This window comes from Drosophila sechellia, chromosome X (genome assembly GCF_004382195.2).
Source record: "Drosophila sechellia strain sech25 chromosome X, ASM438219v1, whole genome shotgun sequence".
In the NCBI taxonomy this organism is placed as follows: Eukaryota; Metazoa; Arthropoda; class Insecta; order Diptera; family Drosophilidae; genus Drosophila; species Drosophila sechellia.
This window is the reverse complement of record NC_045954.1, coordinates 2,403,912-2,428,534: the sequence shown is the minus strand read 5'-3', so window position 1 is coordinate 2,428,534 and position 24,623 is coordinate 2,403,912. Positions and strand designations below refer to the sequence as shown.

The following is a 24,623-nucleotide window of genomic DNA, read 5'->3' as shown; positions in this document are numbered from 1 at the left end:
CGTGCCGCCAAAAGAGCCAAAAACAAAAAAAAACATAGAAATAGACCCAAAGAAAACAAAAAACAAGTATGAACTTCAGACGGCAACGATTTCTATTTTTTTTTGGGCTGAAACAGTAAAAAAAAACACCAGCAGCCACTTGACCTTGAAGTTCCAAGCTGTGACATCCCACAAACATTTGGTCACCGAGATGGGCAGTTTGTCGATAAGTTGGCCAACTGCAAGATTCACTGCTAAATGAACTGTCGACCGATGATGTGAACTAGTAATAGCCGGTAAAAAGTAAGGCTTATAGCGTAAATGCTAATCACCAGTCACTTGCTGACATCTAACCCCCAGTTTACAGTCAATCCCATTTGTTTGAGGCAACTACCTCATTTTCTCAGAAATGTGCATGAAAAGCACATGTGTATTATGTATTTCGCCATAACTTGTTGCTTTTGAAGACGGGCAAATTGTTTTTCTCTGGGTCATAGAACCTGTCAAATGCCTGATGTTAATGGTCCCAGGATGGCACATTGTGCGAGCGGCCTTCCCAGTGACAGGGCTCTCAATTGTTTGAAAACCCCGCCCGCCACACCTTGGACCCTCTCCACCGGCGACAGTTTGACAGCCATTGATGTGTGAGGAGTACTGAGGCTGTTGTTCAGCGCGAGACCCAGTTATGATGGATAGATAGATGTCTTTGGGGGCTATGCCCATGTAGGTGCAGCTTACGCTAATGCAGTTCAAGTGTTGGAATCATAGAAGAAATAACTTTTCTGTTTTGCTGCCGCGGAAAATGTGCAGCAATGCGCGTCGAGTCCGCACACACAGTCACCATCACCCCCCTCGAAGTAGAGTCCCTTCATCTGCCCGCCGAGGAAGAGAGAAGAAATCAACAAGCCGCAAGTCAAGAGGTTGTCCCCTCTCAAGACCCCGCCGCCACACTACTACATACATACATACATATATCTTCTTGTGTGTGACAATGAGAAGGAGGTCTACAGCCGACAACGAGCACTGCGAGAAACTGGGGGGTCGTCCTCCTAGTGAAAAACTAATTCCTACTAAGTAGAATCAACGGTTTGCTAGAAACGAAGTTGTGGACCTGCTTCTAAATACTCCCATGCTAGCTGCCCATCGTTTTTGCCAGTGTAAAATCTTAGCTGATTTTCAGGCAGTAAAAGTAACAGAGTCTGTAATTACGTTTACTTGTCTGAGGTTGCACTCTTTATTTCGTATTCTTCCCTCTCGCATTGTAATACCCTTAATAAGCAGGATGACGTTGCACTTGATGACAACAACTGCAGCGGCCAGGAGCAAGCGAGACGGCAGAGCGCGGTGCGAGCGGGAGAGCACGAGGCTGCAGGAGGCTGGCTACCTTTGTTGCAGCTGGCGGGCTTTTGTTCTGGGTGCCGCACTTGAGGTCATCTCCTCCATCTCTAGTCTCTAGTCCACCCACCTCCACATAATGCCACCCGTTCTCCACTCCCGATATTCTTCCTGGCGTTTTTTGAGGTTAGTTTACGTTGAGTGCTTACGCACTGCGACATTGTGGAGAATCTTTAAAAATCAGCCGGCATGCTAGCCAGGATCTAATTGTTGAGAGTATAGCCGGTTTATCATACATTGTGTACTTGCCACAAGTCATGTTAGGCATTAAATAAAAATCACTCTAATCTGATCCACATTAGTGTCATTATGATCCCCCAAATGCAGAGTGAAGCCTGTTTTTTGGGCATCTGGAGCAGGAGCATTTAGGCCCATCGGCGGGGATCGGATGGGATCGGGAAACGTGCTTTGCATATTGGCCGCGCCCACTTGGTGCGCCAAACACGTCGCAATCGCTGAGCCCAGACAAAAAGCTAAAAAAAAAAAAAAATAAGAAACGAATCAAAAATGAACAAAAATGAGGCAAAAAAAAAAAAAAAAGACAACCCGGCAGACAGTCTTCAAACTTAGATTGGAGTGGCCTAAGCCGGATAATTTATGCCGCTTCCAAGACAGTTCCTCTGCTCATTCCGCGACGCCTTTTGCATACGGCAGTGTCTGAAGAAAGAGTATGAAAATGAAAAATATAATCTAAACATAGGTATGAAAAAAAAATCTAAAAAAAAACAGAGCCTGGAGAGCCAGGAGAATTGGTAGAAAAATGCTTGGCCGCAAAAATATTTATTTTTTGGGCCATTTGATTGATTCTTCGCCTCGGTTTTTACGATTAGCCGGTGATGAGGTAATATCTGGGTATGTTGATAAGCCCAATCCGAGGTCGGTATCGTCAGCGGGTAACGATAAGTCCGCCGGCACGATAAGTTAACTGCCGGCTACGTCAATATTTAATTTATAGATATGGCCCCGGCATCGCAGAGGCAGTCATCGTGGTCCAAACTCCTTTAAAGCGATTTTCATTGCACCGAAAAAAATTTGGATTTTTGCATCATTAACAACACTGGCTCGAGCTATCAAATAGAAGGTGTAGAGAGCATTGAATAGTTGCTAATTTCGTTATATGTACTTGATACAATTCTTCTCCTCTTTCTGAATTTTTCTATTATGCGCCAGGATTCTTGGAAGCTAATTCCAAGTCTCGTTTCTCGCAACCGAGTTAGGTTCCCCAACATTTGAGTCACCATAAATATGCTTACTTGAGCACTTATGGTACACGTGCTGGCGACTCGACCCATAAGGAAGTTGGTAACACGAAATTGAAATGGAAATATAATAAAGTAAAGAGTGATGTGGCTATTAAACAATCTGCGGACTATGCGTAGTGCCGAACGCCCGCCTCCATGCCATTCGCACACACACACACTCGCTGAGGTAATTAAGTTTCAAGTTGAGGCACAAAAAGCATTCGGCTAAAAAAGCTGAAAACCCAAACAAAATAAAGGAAAATCAAGTTGAAAAACCAGCAAAAAGCGACTGAACTGTGAAGCACACCAGGCGACGCAATTGCAAGGAACACAGAAAGAAAAAAAGGTTCAATATGAACTTAGTATTCTGATGCCATTGGATTGCTCTTGCAAAAAGTTCCCGAAGTTCCCGAAATTCACCAAATCAGTCAAGTTTTTGTACTGTGCAGTGCAGTCGCCGCCGAGCTGACCTACAACGAGGCGCCTTCGTCACCAACGCCTCCCCTTTGTCGTTCGTCACTCGTCTCTTGGCGTCTGTGCGTGCCTAATGAGTTGCTGTAATGCAAAACCGAAAATTTTCATACGACCGTCTGCCCATTGTGAGTGGCTGTAACATATAGCCTGGCCCACATAGACAGAGCTCGCCGGCCACAGTGGGACCTCGAGTTGGAGGACTGAAACTAAATCGTTACGATTGCTGCAGCACTTATTCTAGACTAAAAATGGGTTTATCCCATGCTTGGTTGTTTGAATAACATGGACCACCCTTGCGTTTATCCGTTGCACATGTACGAGTGCTCACTGTGGCAAGTGTCTGGCTTAGGTAGCCGCGGAGTGTCTAAAACAAATTGCTCGCAATTAAACACGCTCCATGCCGACTGAATCTTGCCCCACTCGGCGGTGCAGAATTCGCTGGTGGTTCAGCTTTCGTACGGATGACGTACACGTGAAAAAAATACGTGCATCTAAATGCATTTGGCGATGTATTAATTTAGATTTTGAACAGTTTGCCATAGGCCGCTTAGCTTTTTTTTATCCGTAAACCGTATACAACATCATCATGCCGCGTCACCCGCCGGCGGCTCAGCCATTTGCGATTTGCATCGCCCACCAAGATGCTGGAATGGAGGACGAGGAGTAGGTTGGAGGTTAGGATGCAGTTGGAGCTGTATACTCAATTGGGTGGCTCGGCTCAGCCGCTCTCCAAAAAGGCCCCAAAAGTCGCCGTTTGTTCGGCTCTTCGGTTTTTATGACTCTGTAATTTCGATGTTAACATCTTGATGGCCGAACTTTGATTAATGGCCTCTCCGGGGTCTCTGGGATGTCGAGGCCCGATGATAATGATTGCTGCACAGTGCACTTTGCGCCGCTGGCAATCTGATTTATGTGGCAAAAAAGTTAGGTTCTGCTCGCCGAGCCTATGACATCATCCGCTCATTTGAATTTTGTTGCTTTTCAGCATATATATTTTTTTTTGCACCTACATATGAGTGACTCCATGCGATGCTGAATTTGAATTCGAGGGTATTTTGTATTTGTATTTCCCAAAAAAAAAAAAAATTACTTAATAGACGACAATATACCCTAGTGGGTTACACCCCCTTTTCCACGAAGCTAGTGACACAGATTCGCGAATCGGTCGCCTGGAGTTTGCATAAATGCATCTCGCCAATCGCTGATGTTTAGATTATTGTTATCGTGGAATGTGGCCAAGTGCAGTTGCAGCCGGCCACTGGTTGTGTCAGTCGTGCAGTCAGTCACCTTTTGTGGCTCCAGAGCAGGAGATAATCTACCGAGAATAATGGACGGACACCTCCTTGGGCTGTCTTCGTGATGAATAATAAATTCCCCTATATTCGTATTCTTATCTTCGGTAAATGTTATATATGTATATATATGCTTTTCCTAGGCCATGTTTGCTATGCCGCACAGATATTTGCATCTAAATATTAATAACATAAAATGACTTATTATGTACTTATTATGTTCGCAAGCATTCGAAGTATTTGCGGAATGTTTTTAGGTAATCCTCTAACCCCTTTTTTTTCGTACTGCAACGTGCAACCTCAAAACACCTGTTGCATCCATCGCTTTTCTATCGACTCTCGCAAATAACTTCAAAATTACCGAAATAAATGTTTACTACCTTATTATACCGATTATAATCACAGTAATCAAGTGTTTAGTAACATTTAAAGGCCATCAAATCGAATGATGATAAATTTCGGGATGCGCTGCAATCTGTGAATTGCGAATGCGGCATCCGTTTTGCAGGGATTCCCCGTTTTTAGTGATCCATGCTGTTGCTGTGGTTACAAGGTCGCCCCGTCTGGCTTTCCCGCTTTTGCGGCGAGGTCCGTGTGGCAAGGGGTTAAAAGGTCAGATTGCAAATTGCGGTCGGGGGGTTGAATGGCGGCTGGCGGAGAAGGCAGTCAGTTAAAACCTGCAAAAGTTTAGATAAATTAAAATTGAATACACACGTGGCCACAGCAATGTTCCTGCCGACACAAAACTTTAACTGATACTCACTGTCTGTCCCGATGTTTTTGTTGTCGGTCAAATGAAATTGTAGCAGAAGCACTCCAACAACACGCCAAGAGGAAGCCAGAGTATTTTACCCGGGCAACAAATTCGGGCTGGCAATGGGAATGGGAGTGGGCCTGCAGATGGGGATGCTGCTCCAGATGGAGATGGTGATGGCGATGGAGATGGTCATGTGTATGGCAGCTAGTCTCTGAACTTGCCTTTTCTAATTGAGCTCGGGTTTCAGTCGACAAGCGCCGTGCTTTTGCCGCACAGAAGCTCGAGCTGTGGCCAAAAAAGGGTTAAGCAGGGCGGCAATACTTGGCTTAGGCCTCATTAACCTGCTAAAGATCTTCACGGCACTGGGCGAAAAAAAGTGGCGAAAAATGTAGGAAAACTGACCCAAAAGCGCAGTGAAAGTGAAAGTGTGTTTCCTTTAGCTCGATGATCATAAAACTTCATCAATTGCTTTTTGTCAGTGTGTCGCTGCAAATTGATAGGCATTAATTAATATTCATTCAATAATCGCAATCAGCAATCGGAGGTTGTGCGCCTTTTACTACGGCTTGTTTGTGGCATTGCCGTATCGCAGTATCGCTGTAGCCAAGTGCTTGTTATCAGCTAACGGTCGCCTATAAATAAGGCGAAGCCAAAATGTGTGTAATAAAACGCACCGAGCAGTCCAGCAGCAACAACATCAACAATAGCAACAAATGGATTCAGCAGCCTGAGCTGAACAGCTGAAGAACAAACTGCGTAAATGCTTTTTATAGAAGTTCAAGTCATTGAAATCGGAATTCACTTCCTCAAAACGAATGCGACCGATCCGAATGGAGGGATCTGGATCCACGCACTTTCGTGAGAATATACATATGGACGATATGTACGAATCGCCTTTGGCTTTCATAATCAGCTACAAAAGCAAGAAAAGAGTATTAAGCAAAAAGAATTCACACACACGCACACGCGGCCATTGGGACTTTAAACTTAAACGATAAGCGTGAGAAGGGGAACGAAGTTTTTCGGCGAGTGTAGCAATAAAGCAATTCCAATTCCCATTTCATTTTATTTGAATAAATAAACGACAATCAAAAGGCGACCCAACAAACGATCTGACAAACTATTTGGAACTTTTTCCATGCGGGGTCACCATTTCATCATCTGAAAATAGATGAAGAACATGTGTAAGCAAATTGAAGACACAATATGTGGATGTACATATGCATGTAGGCATGTATGCATGTATGTATGTAAAGCAATTCCCATTGGGCTGTCAAATGAAATAGATTTAATGAAATGAGAATGTGGCATGTCTTTAGCCGAACAGATCACTATAAAAATGTGATGGATAAGATGCCGCACACACGTGGTGCCATAAAATGCGATACCCAAAAAAGCACAAGGGGTTATTACTCAGTTTCAGATTATTACAAAATATGCGCGAATGGCAAAACAAGAGGCCATAAAAACATTGAAATACGAAATGAGAACGAACCGTTTGGTAAGGAGCCACGAAAGTGGAAAAAACATGGGTCATAAAAGTTAGCAACAATCATAACAGCCAACGCACTAAATAAATGCCTCGAGTTACTCGGTCCGTGAGAGCTGAAATGAAAATTTGTGGAGAATAAAAGTCAGAGTCCGAAGCAACAAATCTATGAATAGTATTATTCAAAATCATTGGAATCATCAAAATCATTCAAAATCATTGGTGGTAATTGAACGCAATTAATGCGTGCAATATCGTTTGCATTTCGGGCCATTTTATTACACTTTCGGCCACAAATTTGTGACCTAATTAGACGCATTAATTACGCGCAGGTGGGCAAGTAATGCAAATTGATGGACTGCTACTACCGCCGCTCCCCCCTTTCAACTGGTTTTGCTTCGGTTTTTGTTCTTCTTGTGGCCACTAATGCAGACAAATGACAGCCAAAGGCACCTGAAAGTGGCAGGATGAGGACATCCGCAGGAGGCATCCGCATCATTGTCACGTAGCTTCTAAGTGCCGCAAATTACGCACGCAAATTGGCTTTGTTGTGTCGGCAGTTGGGTGGTGGGTGGTGTGGTCTGTGGGTGGTGGGTGGTCTGTCTTTTTGGGTGGTTGCGATCCGCTGCAGCATCGATAGTTTCCCTGCAATCGTTTCAATCAACTGGGAGAAATAATGAGTGCAAAGTATTGGAAGGCAAATACTCGAAAGTGCTGGGCTAAATCATTTCTCTGCGTGTATGCAGCCCTGAGGAAAGCACAAAATTCGCCCATTAAACGGGGCTTAGGACCAGCAGCAACAAAGTAAGTGCACTTCCTGAGCGACATATATATATATATCGTCAGTCAGTGGGACGAGGCGGGGGGAGTGGCTCAAGCTGGCTGACAACTTAATATGAGGCACGAACCAAGTCAACCAAGCCGGCCAAGAAGCCTCAAGTCGCAAGCCTGATGTCAAAAAAGAAAAAAATAAAGAAAAAAAAAAACAGGGGGAATGATAGTGGTGCGGTGGGTGGAGGGGGGTGAGAAGCTGGCGAAATGCTGCCGACAACTTAAAGGCGTTAATGGTCGTTTGTTTTATGAGAAATTGCCAAAACGTGAGCGGCATCCAGATTCTTTCGGCCCTTTCCGGCGATGAGGATGTGGGAGGAGGAGGAGGAGGTGGAGAAGGAGGAGGAATCACACAGAGACATCAAAGCGCCCAGGATCAACAGTCGCCAAGCGTGCTCCTCCATGTTTTTTATACTCACTTTTTGGCCGAGCGACGTGACAACCTTGGAGTGGCTTCAACATTTAAATGAGTTTGTGCAGCATAATAAAATGGAAAACAAAACATAAATATTAGCGTCAACAACATTGTCTCGCGCTGCGCTGAACTTTAGCCCGTTTCTTGCCACCGCACAAAGGCCACAACAAATCAAAGCTCGAGCAGTTGTCAGTGCTGCAGAGATACCCTGTAATGGGTATGCTGCGAACTGAAATAGGGGATCTCCTTACATTGAAATAGCACCTGAATAGCACTCACATGTTTTCAGAACATACACACACCCATTGTTTTGCGAAATCTAATTTCCTCCCCATTGCAGGTGCATTCCACATGAATCTCTGGATGAGCAGGTGGTTGGTTCATGGGTTCAGTCCGAGATCTTTGCGCCGAGAGTAGATAATAACAATAGGAATAAAAACAACGGGTCAGTTCCTAGTGGCAATCAGCGCGGCAGCTGAATTGAATTATTTGTTTATGTCAGCGAAATTAAAGGCTTCCATGGGAGAATTAGCTGAAAGAGCAAGTCAGTGGGGCCAGGAATTCCGCACAGCACTCCCCCTCCGCTTCGACTAATCCCCACAGCCAAAGGTTAAAGGTTAAATGGTGCAGTGGGAAACGTAGTTGGAACTGATTGGATTTTCATACTTTTCCCATTAATATGGAACCTGTGAGCAATATCCAGGGCAAATGGATAAATGGGTAAATCAGAGGAAGACGATGACGATCATCCATCGGCCGAGTTCCATTGACGCCCACGGAGAACGATATGGATATGGGGTAAAACTAATTAAATCAAAGCAATTGCTGGAACGTACAGTTTAATTAAGCACATCATGAGGCACAAGAGCGCAGCGCTAAATATTTCCTGCTGAGCGGGCACTCTGGATCGGAATCGGAATCTTCAGCTGCACATAAATGTGGGTACCCAGGTCCACAAGTCCCCAAGTCCCGGGCAACCAGGTCGGTCGCTCCCAGCGGAATCGGAATCTCTGGCTCGCAATCTTGCAATGATGATTGACGGCGCAATCTTCTCTAGGCGGAGGATTACGGCGTCAATTGCTTTGCACTTGCTCCACATACCTAGATTCTTCGGCTTGATGTCACTCGCTGCACTTTCCACATCCACATCCACCGCCATCACCTCCATCACCTCCATCACCTCCATCACCTCCACCACCGCCGCAACCACACGGCGTATGCGCAATTTTCTGGTTACTTCTTGGAGGGAGGAACAGGAATTCGTCTGTCTGCGTTCGCCGGGCAATTACCTTGACGCTAGTTTTTAATCAAATTTTCACATGTTTCCACCCCCCAAATTTCCTGCCCCAACTTTTCCTCCTCCTTCAGTTCCAGTTCCAGTACCATTTCCATTGCCCCTGCTTTTCCCTTTTCGATTTCCCGCCTTCCACTTCGCCCCGCTTTTCTGGGATAATTGTGGCCAGAAGACAAAGTTGGCTTCTGGCACACATGTGTTCCTAGCAGAGTCAGTGTCTCATTCTGTCCAATTCGTGATACTCTTCGCGGCGGAAATATGCTTAATATTGGTAAAATAGTAATATTGCTAAATATCAAAATATTCAGTTCTTGAGAAATGTAGTTTTTAAAGTCTTGAATATTGAAACTTTCAAAATGAATTGGAACATATATATATATATAGAGGAACTCAAAGGAGGATGACCGGCAACCTATATCCATCCTGTTTGCTTTTCATTTTCGTGGCGTCTATTGCGAACGGCTAGCTGAGCCACGCCCTCAGGACAACCGCCCATCGTCTGGCGTGCCTTTTGGCCACAAAATGTGCGCAGTCAGTCAGTCAGTTAGTCAGTCAGTCAGTCAGTCAGTTAGTCAATAACTTTTTCTTTAGGCTTTTGCCGTCCGGCGGCGGAGGGAAATATTTCTCGATGTGTTTGCGATCGATTTAACGAGAATTGCCAGGCCGGTTGTCTGCTGCGATTTTTGAACATGATGAAAATAAATTGCCAGCACACATATGTGCGCCAAATTTATGACTGGCCAAAAAGGGGGAGTGGCCATAGACTCGATGTGTAATTTGTCTTGCAGGAAATGAGGCCCGGCAGGCAAAAGTACAGAAAAGCCAAAAAGGTTAAAAATGCCCTGTCCATTTGGGGGTTCAATGCACGCACACTGATTTCATGACGGGTGTGTTGTGGGTGGTGGTGGGTGGCGGGTGGAGTGGGTGGTGGATGGTGCAAATGGCGATCTTCCGCCCCAAACTGACCCACTTGGTGGCACTCGTGAGCAACAAGTTGAGACAATTGGCATTCTGTCTGCTTATTTTCCTCCTCTGCCTTTCTTCTTCTCCCCCCACTTTTCACTTGCATAAATCTAGATGCAGTTGCAAATGCAGATGCATTTCGAAGAAATGGGTTCAAGGACACTGCGTTGTCATCTAATTGGGCGGGCACATAAATAACATTTCTCATTGTTCCCACGCCAGCGTATTTATTTATTTTCGCCGTTCGCACGTTGCGTATGTGTAATAATTCATTTCGACACTCATTTGGGATTGCATATGGCATCTGCACAGTGGCGGCCGCAAAAAATGCAATGGCTGTGCGGATGCATTTGTTGCTACATTCCTAGATTAAATAATACAAAATAAAAGGAAGCTATGCGAAGTATTTACTTATCAAATATGAATATCTATGCAGATTACTTCCCGCTGTGGAATATAAAACGAAGCAAGGCATTGCATTCGGACTTCACTGTACAGTTTGGCAGCCACTGTAGTGATCAGGCCATGCCGGTTTTTGCATTAGCGAACAGCTCGAGTAATCACAATAAACGACAGGAATCTGTGTCAAGCATGCGGACTGGCCGTCTAAAATGGCGGCTATAAACAGGCAGCAGATGCCACCTCATCCCATCCCATTTTCAGGGGGCAGTAATCGTCTGCTGATCGGGTTGAGATTTAAAGGGCCAATTAAAAGTCGAAGCTAATCATTCAAGTTAATAATTTATGTGCCCGCAAATCGATTGGCGGCCGTCTGTATCGTGATGTCGATAGCTTAGACCTGATTTAAGTATCATTATTATGTGTAACACACACTAAACAAGCGCAAACTTGCCGTGAAACATGGCCAACTCCAAAGTCGTGGCACGTGACTATGCAGCTTCAGAAGGCAGCAGCCCAGCCGTTTGGCCAAAAACCACACGGAGCAACCCAGTTTCCACCCCGTGGCCACCCAGACATCCGAAAAAAACCAGGCACAGCGCAGACAACACTTAAAACTCAAAACAACAATGAAACCCAAACAATCCGGCGAAATTTGTCATTGAAGTTGGTTCAACTTTGATTTTAAGCCAGTGCCGCTTAGTACGTATTTTGTATGCAAATGGAAGTTGATGAAGTTGCCATCAAAATGTACATTTTCAGTGTGTGAAAATATGATATATCTGAATATGAATATGTATATTTGAATTATGGTGTGCGCTGGCAATTTAAAATGAAAGTATTCCCACTTCCATATGTTTCCACCTTTTTTCCCACCTATAAATGCTATCTGCCATTCCTAAGTCTTTCCATTATCTTTTTAGTTTATCGAAGCATTTCGATAAGAGGATAGAAGGTGCTCGGGCCATGCACATTTGGCCCACATACCATTTATCACACTGCGAAAAATCACGACTAAGTCAGTCGGCGGCTCTTCGCGCCACTAAAGTTCCACTACAATCGGTTTTCAGTTAAGCATTTTGAAAAGTAATACACTGAATTTGAACTAAAGAAACAAAAATAGTTAGTATTAACTAACTAACTAACGAAGAGCTGAGCGAAAGAAATGTTTTCCTGTTGCAAGGAAAAGCAGCGAACATCGATTTCGTGGCCAGATATGATCTTCTTTCTTGAGGGGATCAGGGGCGTGGGTCCCTCGAAATGGGACGGTGGCCTGGTAATAAGGGGCGGGGCTGTATTGTGTGCATGTGGCACATGTTGAACATGCGGGGCAAGTGCTTTTTATCGGCACAGGCAACAAGAAATATGACGTAGCACGCGTTTTTCCTGACACTTCCACTCAACAGAAGAATTGATGGTGGGGGGAGTAAGAAATAAGAGTTTGGGTGGAGGCAGACCGAAATGAAGAGGAATTGACACTTGAAATCAATGCTCAATTAAAAAGTCGACCGAAATAGATCGGAAGTGGGTAAAAAAACAGGGGGGAGGTACTTCGTTGCTTTTAAAAAGGGTTTGTAAAGTAAAGCCTTAAGCTAAGTGCTGAAAAAAAATTGTTTAAGCTCAAAAAACTTAGATAAAATAATAATTACTAGTGATAAAATAACATTTTCTAGGGCTAACAGTACTGTTATGTTTTGTAACTGTGGTGAAACCTTAGCCGAGACACAATTCCTCTCAAACTTTAGCAGTCACTTTCATTGCTTAGCATGGACAACAACCCGACGAGAAAGTTTCTTTGCAATATCTGGAAAATAATTAAGGAAAGCTGCAGGCTGCATTTAAAAATAAGCTTGTGTGGTGATAATATTTAAATGTTTTATTTATGTAATTGGATTTGTTGTATATAGAATTATTTCCTTGCCTTCTTATTCTATACTAATATGATTTAATCGTATCTCCCATTTTAGCAAATCTCAAATCTTGACGATGACCAAGATTTTATCCTGGCGGATGATGTGTCGCTGCAGGGCATCAACGATTCCGAGTGGCAGCCCACGGGTGATGACATTGACGACGGCCTTCTGGACGACGTCGATGAGACACTGCAGCCCATGGAGACCAAGTCCGAGGAGGAGGACTTGCCCACTGGCAACTGGTTCAGCCAGAGTGTCCACCGCGTTCGCCGTTCCATAAACCGTCTATTTGGTGCCGATGACAATCAGGAGCGGGAACGACGACGACAGCGTGAGCGGTCGCAAAGGACTCGCGATGCGATTAACCGGCAAAAAGAACTGCGCCGCAGTCAAAAGAAGAACCGGAACCACTTGAAGCAAATGCGAATTGAGCGACAGCTGGAGAAGCAACGCCTGGCCAAACGGGCCAATCATGTTGTCTTCAACCCCGCCACCGAACCCCGCAAGCGGGCATCGGACCTTTACGACGAGAACGAGGCATCCGGCTATCACGAGGAGGACACGACTCTCTGTAAGCATTGCAATGCATAGAGTTAAAACGCGATAATGAAAACTGTGTTTATCCTCTTTCGATTAGATCGTACCTACTTCGTCGTTAACGAACCTTATACCACCGAATACAGAGATCGGGAAAGCGAACAGTTCCAGAACCTGCAAAAATTCCTGGACAATGATCTGCGCAACTTCTTCTACCGCAACTACGAAGGCGATAACGATGACGACGAGCAGGAAATTCGCAGCACTCTGGAGCGCGTTGAGTGAGTCCACGCACATGTCCTCGAAGCTCGTTCGATTGCTTATGCTGATCAAATCGATTACCTTTCAGACCCACTAATGATAACTTCAAAATTCGCGTGCAACTCAGAATAGAGCTGCCCAATTCGGTCAACGACTTCGGCAGCAAGTTGCAGGAGCAACTGAATGTCTATAATCGTATCGATCAATTGGGCGCCGCTACCGATGGCATCTTTTCCTTCACTGAATCTAATGGTAAGTGCCTATGAATCCATGGCTTTATTTCTCTGCGACTTTCTACGTAGCTTTGGTGTAAGACGCAGCTTTTAGCAACCTTAACTTTCCAATTCCCGAGTAGCGGATGCAAACTGGTGAAGCCCACTTTGGGTGCAACAAGAATTATCTGGCAGATACATTGCATATTTCGATATTTATTTCGATTTTTTTCGGGGTATAACCGTACTGCTGAGAATAATTCTTCTATTCGTTTGCATCCCACTCCCTTAATACAAGTCACCATACCCAAATTCTTTCTCTACTCGAAAACCCTTGAAAATCAACCAATGTTCAAACCCAAAAGGGACAGAAGAACCACTTCAACATTTTAATGTGGGCTCTGCGGAACATCCTACGATTTACTTTAAAGAGCCAGCTACAGGACACGAAGATTTTGAAACAAAGCCAACCACCGAAGACCAAGGTTTGTGCACCCACCGACGGATACCGATAAACCGAAAGTTACGAGATTGCCCCATCTGTGATTAACCCGGCAAAGCTCACAGCGCGAAAATAAATTTAATATTGCTAACACGAGTGTGGGTCTGCTCTGGTTTCTTGTTCAAAGTATTTCCTGGAATTAGTTTACATGCCTGAAGAACTCGAATTTTGGTTCTCATCTGCGGTTATGTGTGTAGAAAATTGGGCAAAAATTGTAATCATTTCGTTAATAAGAGTTGAGTTTAAAGTGACATCCGGAGTGGACCTCTATGTAATTGTGCTTTGGATGGTGCCCTTTTTGTGTTTGTGTGACCTTGTGACCTCTTGACATCCGTGAACGTCCCTCATCATCAATAGTTGTGTCGCTTCATGCCATCCGCTCTATTTCCATTTCTGTGATCTCTGTCCGAAATCCTGTATTTATGTCTTGGGAAACACCCTCCCAGAACTTGAATGTCCCATAGCTAATCCACTTTGTGACCTCACAGATATCGAGGATGAGCCAATCGATGTTGCGTTGACCACGGAAGAGGTTGAGGGCTCTGGTAGCGATGACTCCAGCTGTCGTGGAGACGCCACCTTCACCTGTATGCGGAGCGGAAAAATCATTTGCGATGAAATGCGATGCGATAGAGAGATCCAATGTCCCGATGGCGAGGACGAAGAGTTCTGCACCTATCCAAATGGTAAATGTTGCGGGAGCTTAATAACAGATCATAACGAAAGATCTTCGACTCATCATCGATCGTTTGGCATTGTACGGTCCCCACATCTCCATACTAAAAACAATTCCAAAGCGGGCTCATCAAATAGTTTAATGTTTCTTCTAATTCTTTACGACTTTAAGTCAATAGAGCTGCAAAGCAGTGGATACATTTCTTCCAAATATATTGGAAAACTCTTGCTTGAGGGTTACCTGATTTTCTGTATATTTTCGAGGATCTGCATAATTAAGCTATGTAGATTCAAGTCGTTCACGCCTTGCAGCTCTATATATGACAACTTTTCACTCTAGAACTTAGTATTCGTTCATTTACATTTGATTTGGCTTCTTATATTGTTTTCATTCAATTTTGATTTTATTTCGCATCTCATTTTAATTTCTTGTCGCGCCTCAGTTTGTACTGAAGATCAGTTCACGTGCGACGATACGTGTCTGCAGCTCAGAAGACGTTGCGACGGAGTAATCGATTGTCTGGATCAGACCGACGAGGCTGGCTGCTTTAATGAGCAGCCTGAACCGGAGCCTGAACCAGAAGCAGAGCCTGAACCAGAGCCTGAACCAGAGCCCGAACCCGAACCTGAACCAGAACCAGAACCTGAACCCCAAGTCCCGGAAGCCAATGGTAAGTTCTATTGATTATTTTGCGTCATTTTGTTTGCTTATTTTCTTGTATGTGATATTGTTTTGTAACTTTGGGTTCGATCTGAAAGCGGTCAGATCCCACAGTATCTTTTTTTTTTTTTTTTGATAGTTTGCTGCGGGGACATGGGAACTTTTTGATTTGGGATCTCTGCTCGTTCGCATTCGCCTAATTTGGGTGATCGCATGATCTCATTGCCTCAATGTCTGCGTTCGGCGCTCGTTCAGTAGAACTATGCTCTTTGTAATGGCCAAATAAATTCCGCATATTAATTGGCCCGATAATCAAATATTTCCACCGAGTGCCACTCATGCCGGCCAGTTCATTTCGTTCTTTGTAATATCTTTCGTATTTTATTTATGGACTTTTGCTCATTGTTGTGTTCTTTCAACTTGAATAAAGTTCCTTTTCGCGGGCAGGCAATTGGGTTAAATATTTGATTTCCTAATGGATTTCCAATGCATTGGAATTTTTTGGTCGCCATTAGACGGCACGTAATCGAATACGCGCTCCAATCCGGTTAATATACATTTCTGGGATTTGGGCCAAAAAAAAAATTTGGATAATTTAGTATAATGCGAAACTATTCCTGCAATTCAATGGACCTTTTCTCAGTTCTGAGTTGTGCATATGAGTTAGTCAACTCAGCGATAAGTTAAGCATTCTATGTTGAACTTCTAGAAACCTCGCTGCTACTTGAAATTTTGACCCTGAACACTTTGTATCCGCTTACCAACACCATTCCGCCTCCTTGGCCCTCCAAGCAACCTCATGCTGTGCACATTGCAGCGAAAACCGAAAAACATAAATGTAAATAGCAGCGGAGACAAAAAGGCGAAACAAGCGTTCTACCAAAAAGTGAAATTACAAACCAACTTCTAACCTCCCAACCCAACCCAACGAGCCAGTACGAACCGCAATTGTAGCAAGCCAAAAAACCAGATTACAATATCCATGAAATATGCCACAAAAGTCGGGAGAAAAAATATGTTATATAGATGGTGATTTGAGGTCTGACAGGCAGTGTGTGTCCGTAGAGAGTGTGTGTGTTGTGTGTGTGCGTGTGTATGTTTTTTATGTTCTTTGTATATTTCCATTTTGGGTGGGAGCTGCACTGTGTTGTCGACAGCTAACAGCAAAAACAATTTGCAACAGATTAAAATTACCCCTAAGCGTATTATAAACTTAAATAATCCTCTCGCACTGCAAGAACAACAAGAACCACCCCCAAGTCCAGAGAACCGAGTCCTGACTCCTTATAGCCAGCGAGCAGATTCCCAGCTCGCTTTTACTACTTTTGGGGGCGTGTTAAGTGCTGTCAACGAGATTAAATGCAATGTCGGAGGTCGCCACCCACCAAAAAACCAAACACCAAATGGCACACACGCACAAAAAAAAAAAAAGAAAAAGAGCCCCGAAAAAAGTTGTGTCCTTGGAAATTTAATGAATTTCCAACACTCCACTTCGGGGCATTCGAAGGGGAAAAGCTGGAATTAGTTGGGATAGTGTTTAGATGGAATCAAGAAATTTATCAAAACGAATTGAATAATTTTACTAATACGATACATAGATAAACATGTGATAAATGCTCGATTCCCGCTGCTTGACCTTAAATTTACCTTAAATTGGGCTCATTTGGGTTAATGAGGGCAGTATTCGTGGATTTCGCAAAAATAACATATGTACGTATACAAGTATTTCCACACTCTTCGCACTTGAGTGATGTTCTTGTTTGCCATTACACTCGTTGTCGCTGTTCTGAAATCCGAGACTTTCGTGGATTTTGGGTTGGTTTCGAAAGTGCGTCAATGGAAGCTGTGCACAGCTTGCACTTGAAGCTCGAATTGTGTTTGGTGTGCCTCTGCTTTTATGATTGTGCAACGTACATACACATGTACATAGTTGGAAAATGTAATTACCGCCCTTCGTCCTCGGCTCCCCTGTAATTTGGTATTCAAAGTTGAATTTATGAAGCACATATTTTTTGTGCGCTTTTGCGGCTGCATTGGCTTTTTTGTTGATTAAATTTGGCAAAGACAACTTGCACTTTTCCCGCTTGTTTTTTTTATTTTTTTTTATTTTTTTTTATTTTGTGCGCGAGTCAATTAGCGGCTTCAGTTGCCTGAACTGTGTTAAATGGCTGCAGATTTCAATGTGCTCACCCAGCAACCAGCAACTAGCAAGCACACACGTATGTAGCTAGCTAGTAGCTAGTAGCGAACACAAAAATCAGTGCAAAACAATGCACAATGCTCAAATGGACAAGGAAAGTGGGCAACATCTAGGTGACCACACATATGCAAATTGAATTTGCCAGCCAACGCTTTTCTTTTCTCGCCGAGCGCCAAAAAGGGCGAAAATTAAGCCAAGAAAGAAGTACACAAGCCAGCAAATAGCAAAAACAAAGGGGGCAGACAAAATATAGAATGGTAAGTATGGGCAAATAGAAAGCGCACACACAGATACCCTACAAAATTATTTGAATTGCGTGCATCTTATGTTTGCTATCAAATACGCTGCTTAATTAGTAAAATGTGTATGTTTTGTATGCTTTTAATATAATAATAAATAATTTGGGGAGCAAGGGCTACTGTAGTTTGCAACTACCCTTCGAATTAAAAACCTGCGGAAAATCTGCTGAAATCATAAAAAAGCATAACAGCAAACAATGCCACTCCCCTGCCATGACCCCGCCCCCCGGGGAGTTGTGCATGTCTGATGAGCTTTGCCCGAATGTGTGCCCTTGGTGGCGTTTACACGTCCGCTGCTTGCAACAACTTGTATTCCTTTTCTGTTATTTTCGAAAATCTACTTACTTTCGTTCACATTGTTGAACGGAAAAGGTTGCGCGTGCAAACATATTTATTTGAGTTATGCCATCGAAACATTGTAATCGAGTTCACGGCGTGCGCATAAACGTTGATTGTGTTGCAAGGGAAAAGTGAAAAGCTTGTTGCGCCGATGTTGCTTCCTTTGGCACTGCCTTCTGGCTTCTATGCATAATGTAGAGCGTCCGCAATAAAAGTAACTAATATTTAGTGAACCAAATGTGTGAAAATTGGTACCAATTGTATAAAATTCGATTTAATTTAAACCTTTGGCGCAAGCGCAGCATTTTCAAGATTTGCCCGACGGCAGCAACATGTTGCGGCCAGCAGCAGGCGAACCTTCGGCAGCATGTTGCTTTCACCTGGTTGGCTGCTTGGCAAATGCTCGGGTTCCGTTCCGTTCGGGTTTTATATGTGTGGTGCGCCCGGTGTCGTCATCTTCGGCCTTCGGCTTTTGTATTCGTGTTCGCTGTTTTGCCATCAACATTTAAGGCCGCAGCAATGTTGCCAATAGAGCAGATTTTCCCACAGAATAAGTTATTTATTCGAAAGGCAACCGAATAAGAAGTAAAGTGTGTAACGGACTTTGTAACATATCTAATTGTTAGAAAAATAATTAAAGCAATCTAATTCATAATTGAGTTATGTACTTGTAGGGTGCTTTTTCCTCTTCAGCTAAATAGTATTCAATATTATTCAATATCATCTTTCCAAACCTCCCTTGGCCATCATCTTCCGAGAGTTGTTGTCATTTTCATTGAGATGCTTGGCAACACGGGCAACATTGTCGGCGCAGCTCGGCAACATTCCGCTACGCCTGCTCAACGAACGCTTGCGAGGCTTTTGCATTTTCAGTTCAGTTCAACGTGAAGCGTTTGCGTGTGCGTTACGTTGGCGCGACTTTGGCTCCATCTCAACAGTATCAACAAAAAACATCCTTTCCTCTCGATTCGATTTGATTCTTCAAGAAGTCGTTTTTCGAGAAACGTGTAATAGCCATTTTTTTTTTGTAATTTTTTTATCAATTGTGTTGAAACAAAAACAGCCTTTGGTGTGCGAAATCCTCTGAAAATTCTGTTCGGTGCGTGTGATCTCAGCTCAGTGCGAAACTATAACTTTCCCGTGAATATTCATTGATTAGCAGATCCTTTTTTTTTATTAAAGCAGATAGTTGAGCTTTTGAGGGGAGTATTACCCTTTTGAATAGAAGTGTTAAAAGGCTTTTGTTAATAGCATCTTGCAAATGGCCCTTAAAAACCAAAGTACTTACCCCATCTATAGTTCTTGTTTTCATTATATCCTTTAGCTTGATCTGATCCTTTAATGATCTGCCTAAATTCAGCTGTATACTCAAATATATGCCTGAAAGGCAGCAGACCATCATTTAGACCAAACAATGTTTGCTCAGCTCACTCATTGTGAACGAACGAAACCAAATATTTGCCATCGGTTATTAATTTAGCGAGCTCTGACATCTTGTGGTTATTGTGTGTTATTGTTGCTCTTGCGGTTGCATTTGAGGTGACTGCTATTAATGCTATTAATGTCATTAATGTTGTGATTGTGATGCGATGCGATTGCACATTACCGTCGCCTGTTGCCAGGTCGTAAATCTCAATCAAAGAAGTTCGGAGGAGCCGAGTAGAGATTGGGCAAATAAATCTCGTTCGGTGGATACAAAAAAACAAACAGGCGAGGGAACAATGTTAAATATTTCTGACACTGATTGCTCGCCCCCGAAACTCCGCGACTTCGATTAACCATGCCCCAAAATAGCTGGGAAAATCGAAAGAATGCGTGAATGCGCAGGGTGCTGACAAATTTTCCGCCTCGGGCTGACAAAAATAAGCGCCCAAATATGGATGAAGCCAGGCTATTTTCGGAGTGCGCTCCGATTTTTTTCGGATTTTCAAATCTGAATTCTTCGGTTGGGCTCTTCAGCCCTGCTTACTTCCATTGCCCGTCTGTCTGTCTGTCAGTCTGTCTGTCTGTTTGTCCGGCTGTCAAATGCAATTTGCTTCGCTCGGCAGAATGATAATGCTAATTCCAATGTTATAATGCCAGGATCGGCGCGGATCGTCTTGCTTTGGCTTATGGGAAAACAAGTGAGCAAAGTTTCTGCAAAGTGCGCACTTATTCCCTTGGCAATTTGACAAATATTTGTTGTTAGAGCGAAGTATTTGTTGTTTCTGAAAAACTTGACTTTTAAGAAGGATTTTGGACATTCAGAGAATTTAATTGCGAGCCTGATATTCTACGCTTTTGCGATATGTGTGAATCGAAATGTTATACAAATCGTAAGGAGATTCGAATAACATTATTAACAAAGATATTTGCAAGAATTTCCCACCAATTCTATGTAATCATGTTGAAGGTTGGTCCTTCCTCAAAGACATCGCCTCCAATTCAAAGGATGAGCATTTTGATTTAAGCCTGCTTTCTGCAATGAATGCACTCACTCGCCGCTTGGCGGTCTTAAACGGACATTAGATAAAGAAAGCACTATATGCATCATTAATTTTAATGACTGTTAATATGAAGGCGATGCGGGAGTTTGGCTAAAAACTTGGACGCAATTTGAGTTTCTAATGACTCCAAAAACTCATCATTAACATCTCGCGGCTCCTGGTTGCCTGGTTCTCCCTGGAAGCATCGCCTGGTGGACTCACGAACTCGTTGATTTTGGGATGAATGCATCTTGGGTGAATGGAATCTGCCGGAGCATCTCATTAACGAAAAAGCATTATTGTGTGTGTTGGCGGCGGTGCAATTCGCCAATTTATTATGCGTAACATGTTGGCTTGGGTAACTCGAAACTTGGCCAAAACGCTGCCGGCTGGAGGTGGCTGAAGACCACTTACCGTTTGGACAAACTAAAAGCATTCCTTTAATGCCTGGTTAATTGAAACATACTCTCCGGGCCGCTGGCGAACAACTTTTTGCGATATAATAATTGAAAAATGCAGGCATCTTGCCAAAACCGCATAAACAACAAAGCTTTTAGGCGCGTATCTCACAGATACGTTTATAATATCATAAAAAAAAATAAGAAGCAAAGAAACCGTAACTGAAACGAAACCTTTCACAATCGCCACTCGACTTTGCACTCAGATGTTATATGCCCGCCGGTTTGCTCTATATAATCGCCCACAAATATATATGGCACACACGATAAAACAACTCAAGTTCAAGTTCATTAGGGAAAGAGCAACAAAAGAGGAGACCAGCAATTTGTTGTAATTTACTCGCGAAATTTTCATTTTTGCGAAAATTTGCACAGCGGGGCGGCAAAGAAAGCGCTGATTCTTCGGGAAGTGGAAGATTATATGGTGGCTAGATGGGGATTAATTGGTCACGTTTTGGTTATGTTTGCTAGGTATTAATTCACCATCTGTATGCAGTGAGTCAATTTCAGATCGAAATCGATATGTGCATTGGAAGTAAGCATAATGGGGATTACGTAATGCAAGGGAAATCGTGATCGAAACAAGTGTTTGTGATGATGAATAAAGAAAAGAGATATTTGAGGATATTACACCTTAAAATCATGGAAATATTCAAACATTATCTTTTGACTATTTGTCATACTGATGAACTTTTCCAGCTAGCTGATAAAAGGTTTATTATTATAATAATTTCTGCCTCAATTTTCATTTAACACCCCTGGCAGGGTCGCAAACAACAGAAAAAAAAATGGGATTCCCCTTTTATGCATGGAAATATATATAAATACATGCATATCTGAGATTCGCGCTCAGTTATGAAGGCCAGACAATTGAATGCTGATGAAGCCTGCTCCTGGCGAGGGGCCCTTCGTCCTTGAATGGGGATTCTCTGGCGTTGCGTTATTTAAAATTAAGCAAACACTTAATGGCACTACGTTCGCATTTGCTCTTTTTCACTTGCACCGCGAGAATTGATTTTGAAGTCCAGAGCAATAATGAAAAATACATTTTGGTATTACTATAGTTTTAGCTACTATTAACTATTAACTATTATCTTTGCAACGCATAATTTCAACAAGTGACCTACTTATAGAGCAAAAATGAGTGAAAACCATTGTTTTCAGTGTAGTTGGTCCAGCACTTCTCGACTTTCGGCTGCATAGACAAAGGCGGAAATCCGGAGTGGACTTCGCAAGTGGGTGGCCCTGGGCGTGGGCGTGGCCGTGGGCGTGTGTGGGTTTGCATTGGGTGGGTGGCAGTGTGTGGGTCACCAGTAGTAGTGGGTGGGTTGTTTTGGGTCCTTCATTGCTTTCATTTGTAACGGAAATGTTTGTTAAAGTATCCTTCTTTTTGTTGTTGTTAATGCGTTCAGTTTGCCAGCGGAAGTGTCGCCGCTCGCCGGGTGCGGTCACGCCGCCCCACGCCCCTTCTGACCCCTGACCCCTGATCCCAGACCCCACGCTGTGATTTTTATGCGCCAAAACAGAAACAGAAATTTTCGCACATTCCCAAAAAGTTGCTCGAGAATAAAAGAAGTCAAAGCCAAAATTGCCAAGATTGAGCTTGGAAAAAAAAAACCCAACGCCATTCGTCGTGCCCTTTTCTTTATAGTTTTTCCCTAGCTCGCGCTTCCGCATCCACATCCGCATCCGCATCTCGCATCCGCGATGGGACGGCGCCTGAGGGCAGCTTTTTGGCTGCTGGCGGTCCTGATCGTCATCGAAAAGCCCCAAAAAAGCGTGGCTCGCGGCACGTACCTCAGCTACGGTGGTAAGTTCACAAGACACTACGAGGGCATTACGATTACAAAAAAAAAATAATAAAAAATAAAAAAAAAATGTTAAGAACATGCAAATTTTCCAAAGCTCAAATAATTCGTGTTTAGAGCCACGTGTCTTCGTTTTTGAAGTAGAAACAATCGAACGACCCTCGTTGTGTGGGTGTGGCATGGGGCAGTGGGCAGTGGGCAGGGATATATGGATATATATGGATATGCCCTGGCACTCGATGGCAATTCATTTCAATAGGCCCCATCCCCATTTAATTGCCCCTCAAGTGACAACAATTGCCGGCTTGATATCGAATTGAGGAATTGAGGAATGCAGCTGCAAGTTGGCGATGATGCAGAGATTGGAAGTGCCAGTTCATTCGGATGAGTTGGGTTGATTTGAGTTGAGTTGAGTTGAGTCGAGTTGCACTGCGCCGCATTGCGTTGCATTGCGCAAATCTAGGCTAATTGTTTGTCGCTGTTGTAATAATGATGCCAGCGACCAATTAATTTGCACAAACATCTTAATTTAGGAAGTCGCCGCAAAGAGAGCACACTCGACAACTGGCAACACTTGATAAGCTGGCGAGCTGCTGAGCACTGCCCGGTTCTAAGAATAGAATAATTATCTTGATAAGCCGCGATGAGCAGCTGACAAAGAATTTAGGCGCCGGAGCAGAGTGCTTCAAATGAAGGGTCAAATGCCAGGATAATGGGGCTACTCCTAACGAGATCGCAGCACAAGTGAATCACAAAGGTAGTTCTCCGCTTCCGTCGATGACCTAATGTACTTTGTGTGCAGAATTCTTGCAAAGTTGCTATGGTTCTGAGGCTAGGATTACTCAGTGCATTATTCATGCGACAAGAATAGCAAAGTGAATTATTACTATCAAATGTATATATTTCTTCACACCCGTTCACTGCATTTCAAATTAAACAGTGACTAGCCAGGCTGACTACTTGCCAAAATAGCCTGAATAGTAGTAGAGTAGAAACTTCTGGTGTGGTAACCAGAGTAGTTGCCTTTCATTGGCATTGTCTGGCCTTTTATTGCCTTGGAATGGGTACCCTTTGTATGATCGCTAACTGTTTTCTAGGCCTTTGGTCACGGTCAGTGGGAGAAAGATTCGAGATTCGAGATTTGAGATTTAAGGGGCTTGTGGCTTGTGGCTTGAGGCACAAACAGAATGGTCATCGGATACTCCAGGAACCGTCAGTCGTCAGAGAGAAATTAAAAACGGTTAACTGCATCTAAACGGCAACTGCGGCCATTACAACAATGTCATCCTTGACTTCATTAACCGTAACACGATCGCATTGAAGTTAAAACCTCAGCGGGAGCCAACCAACAAACAAACAAACAAACAAACAAATAAACAAGTAGGCAGGCATCAAACCAGCAAACCAGTATAACAGCTAACAAACAAACGAAGCCAAACCCTCGAGATAAAGCGAAACTATTATTTTGCACTACTGAATTGCACTCTGAAGTCATCGTCTGACTCAGGACCAGATAAAGATTCGGATTCAGATGCAGATGCAGATGCAGCCAAAGATACAGATACAGATACAGATTCTTATCTCGTTCGCGCACACGCAACTATGAAAAGCAGGAAAATGGTCCAATCTCTGAGTCATTTGCTAATTATTTGAATTTAGAACAGCGATAAGTAGAACGAGACTTTACAGGGTATGTGTATATTGCAAACATTGTGTGCAGAGTATTCAGCCGTCGCTGTTCGCTTCGTTATCCGTGTCCTGAAA

The 24,623-nt window shown here is 43.5% G+C and overlaps 1 protein-coding gene across 11 annotated transcripts in view; it reads left to right on the top strand.

Annotated features, from left to right (window-relative positions):
- The window catches only part of LOC6616156 (basement membrane-specific heparan sulfate proteoglycan core protein), a 76,109-nt gene that overhangs the window by 7,720 nt on the left and 43,766 nt on the right, over window positions 1-24,623 (top strand). For 6 of the 11 annotated variants that reach the window (XM_032724154.1, XM_032724150.1, XM_032724149.1 and 3 more), the window contains exons 3-7: window positions 12,497-13,013; window positions 13,080-13,260; window positions 13,329-13,492; window positions 14,443-14,640; window positions 15,073-15,300. In XM_032724154.1, coding sequence (XP_032580045.1) covers window positions 12,497-13,013; window positions 13,080-13,260; window positions 13,329-13,492; window positions 14,443-14,640; window positions 15,073-15,300 — 1,288 coding nt within the window. Of the gene's footprint in view, window positions 1-12,496; window positions 13,014-13,079; window positions 13,261-13,328; window positions 13,493-13,817; window positions 13,938-14,442; window positions 14,641-15,072; window positions 15,301-24,623 lie in introns of all 11 variants that reach the window. The other 5 variants (XM_032724148.1, XM_032724147.1, XM_032724151.1 and 2 more) reach the window with 1 other exon arrangement.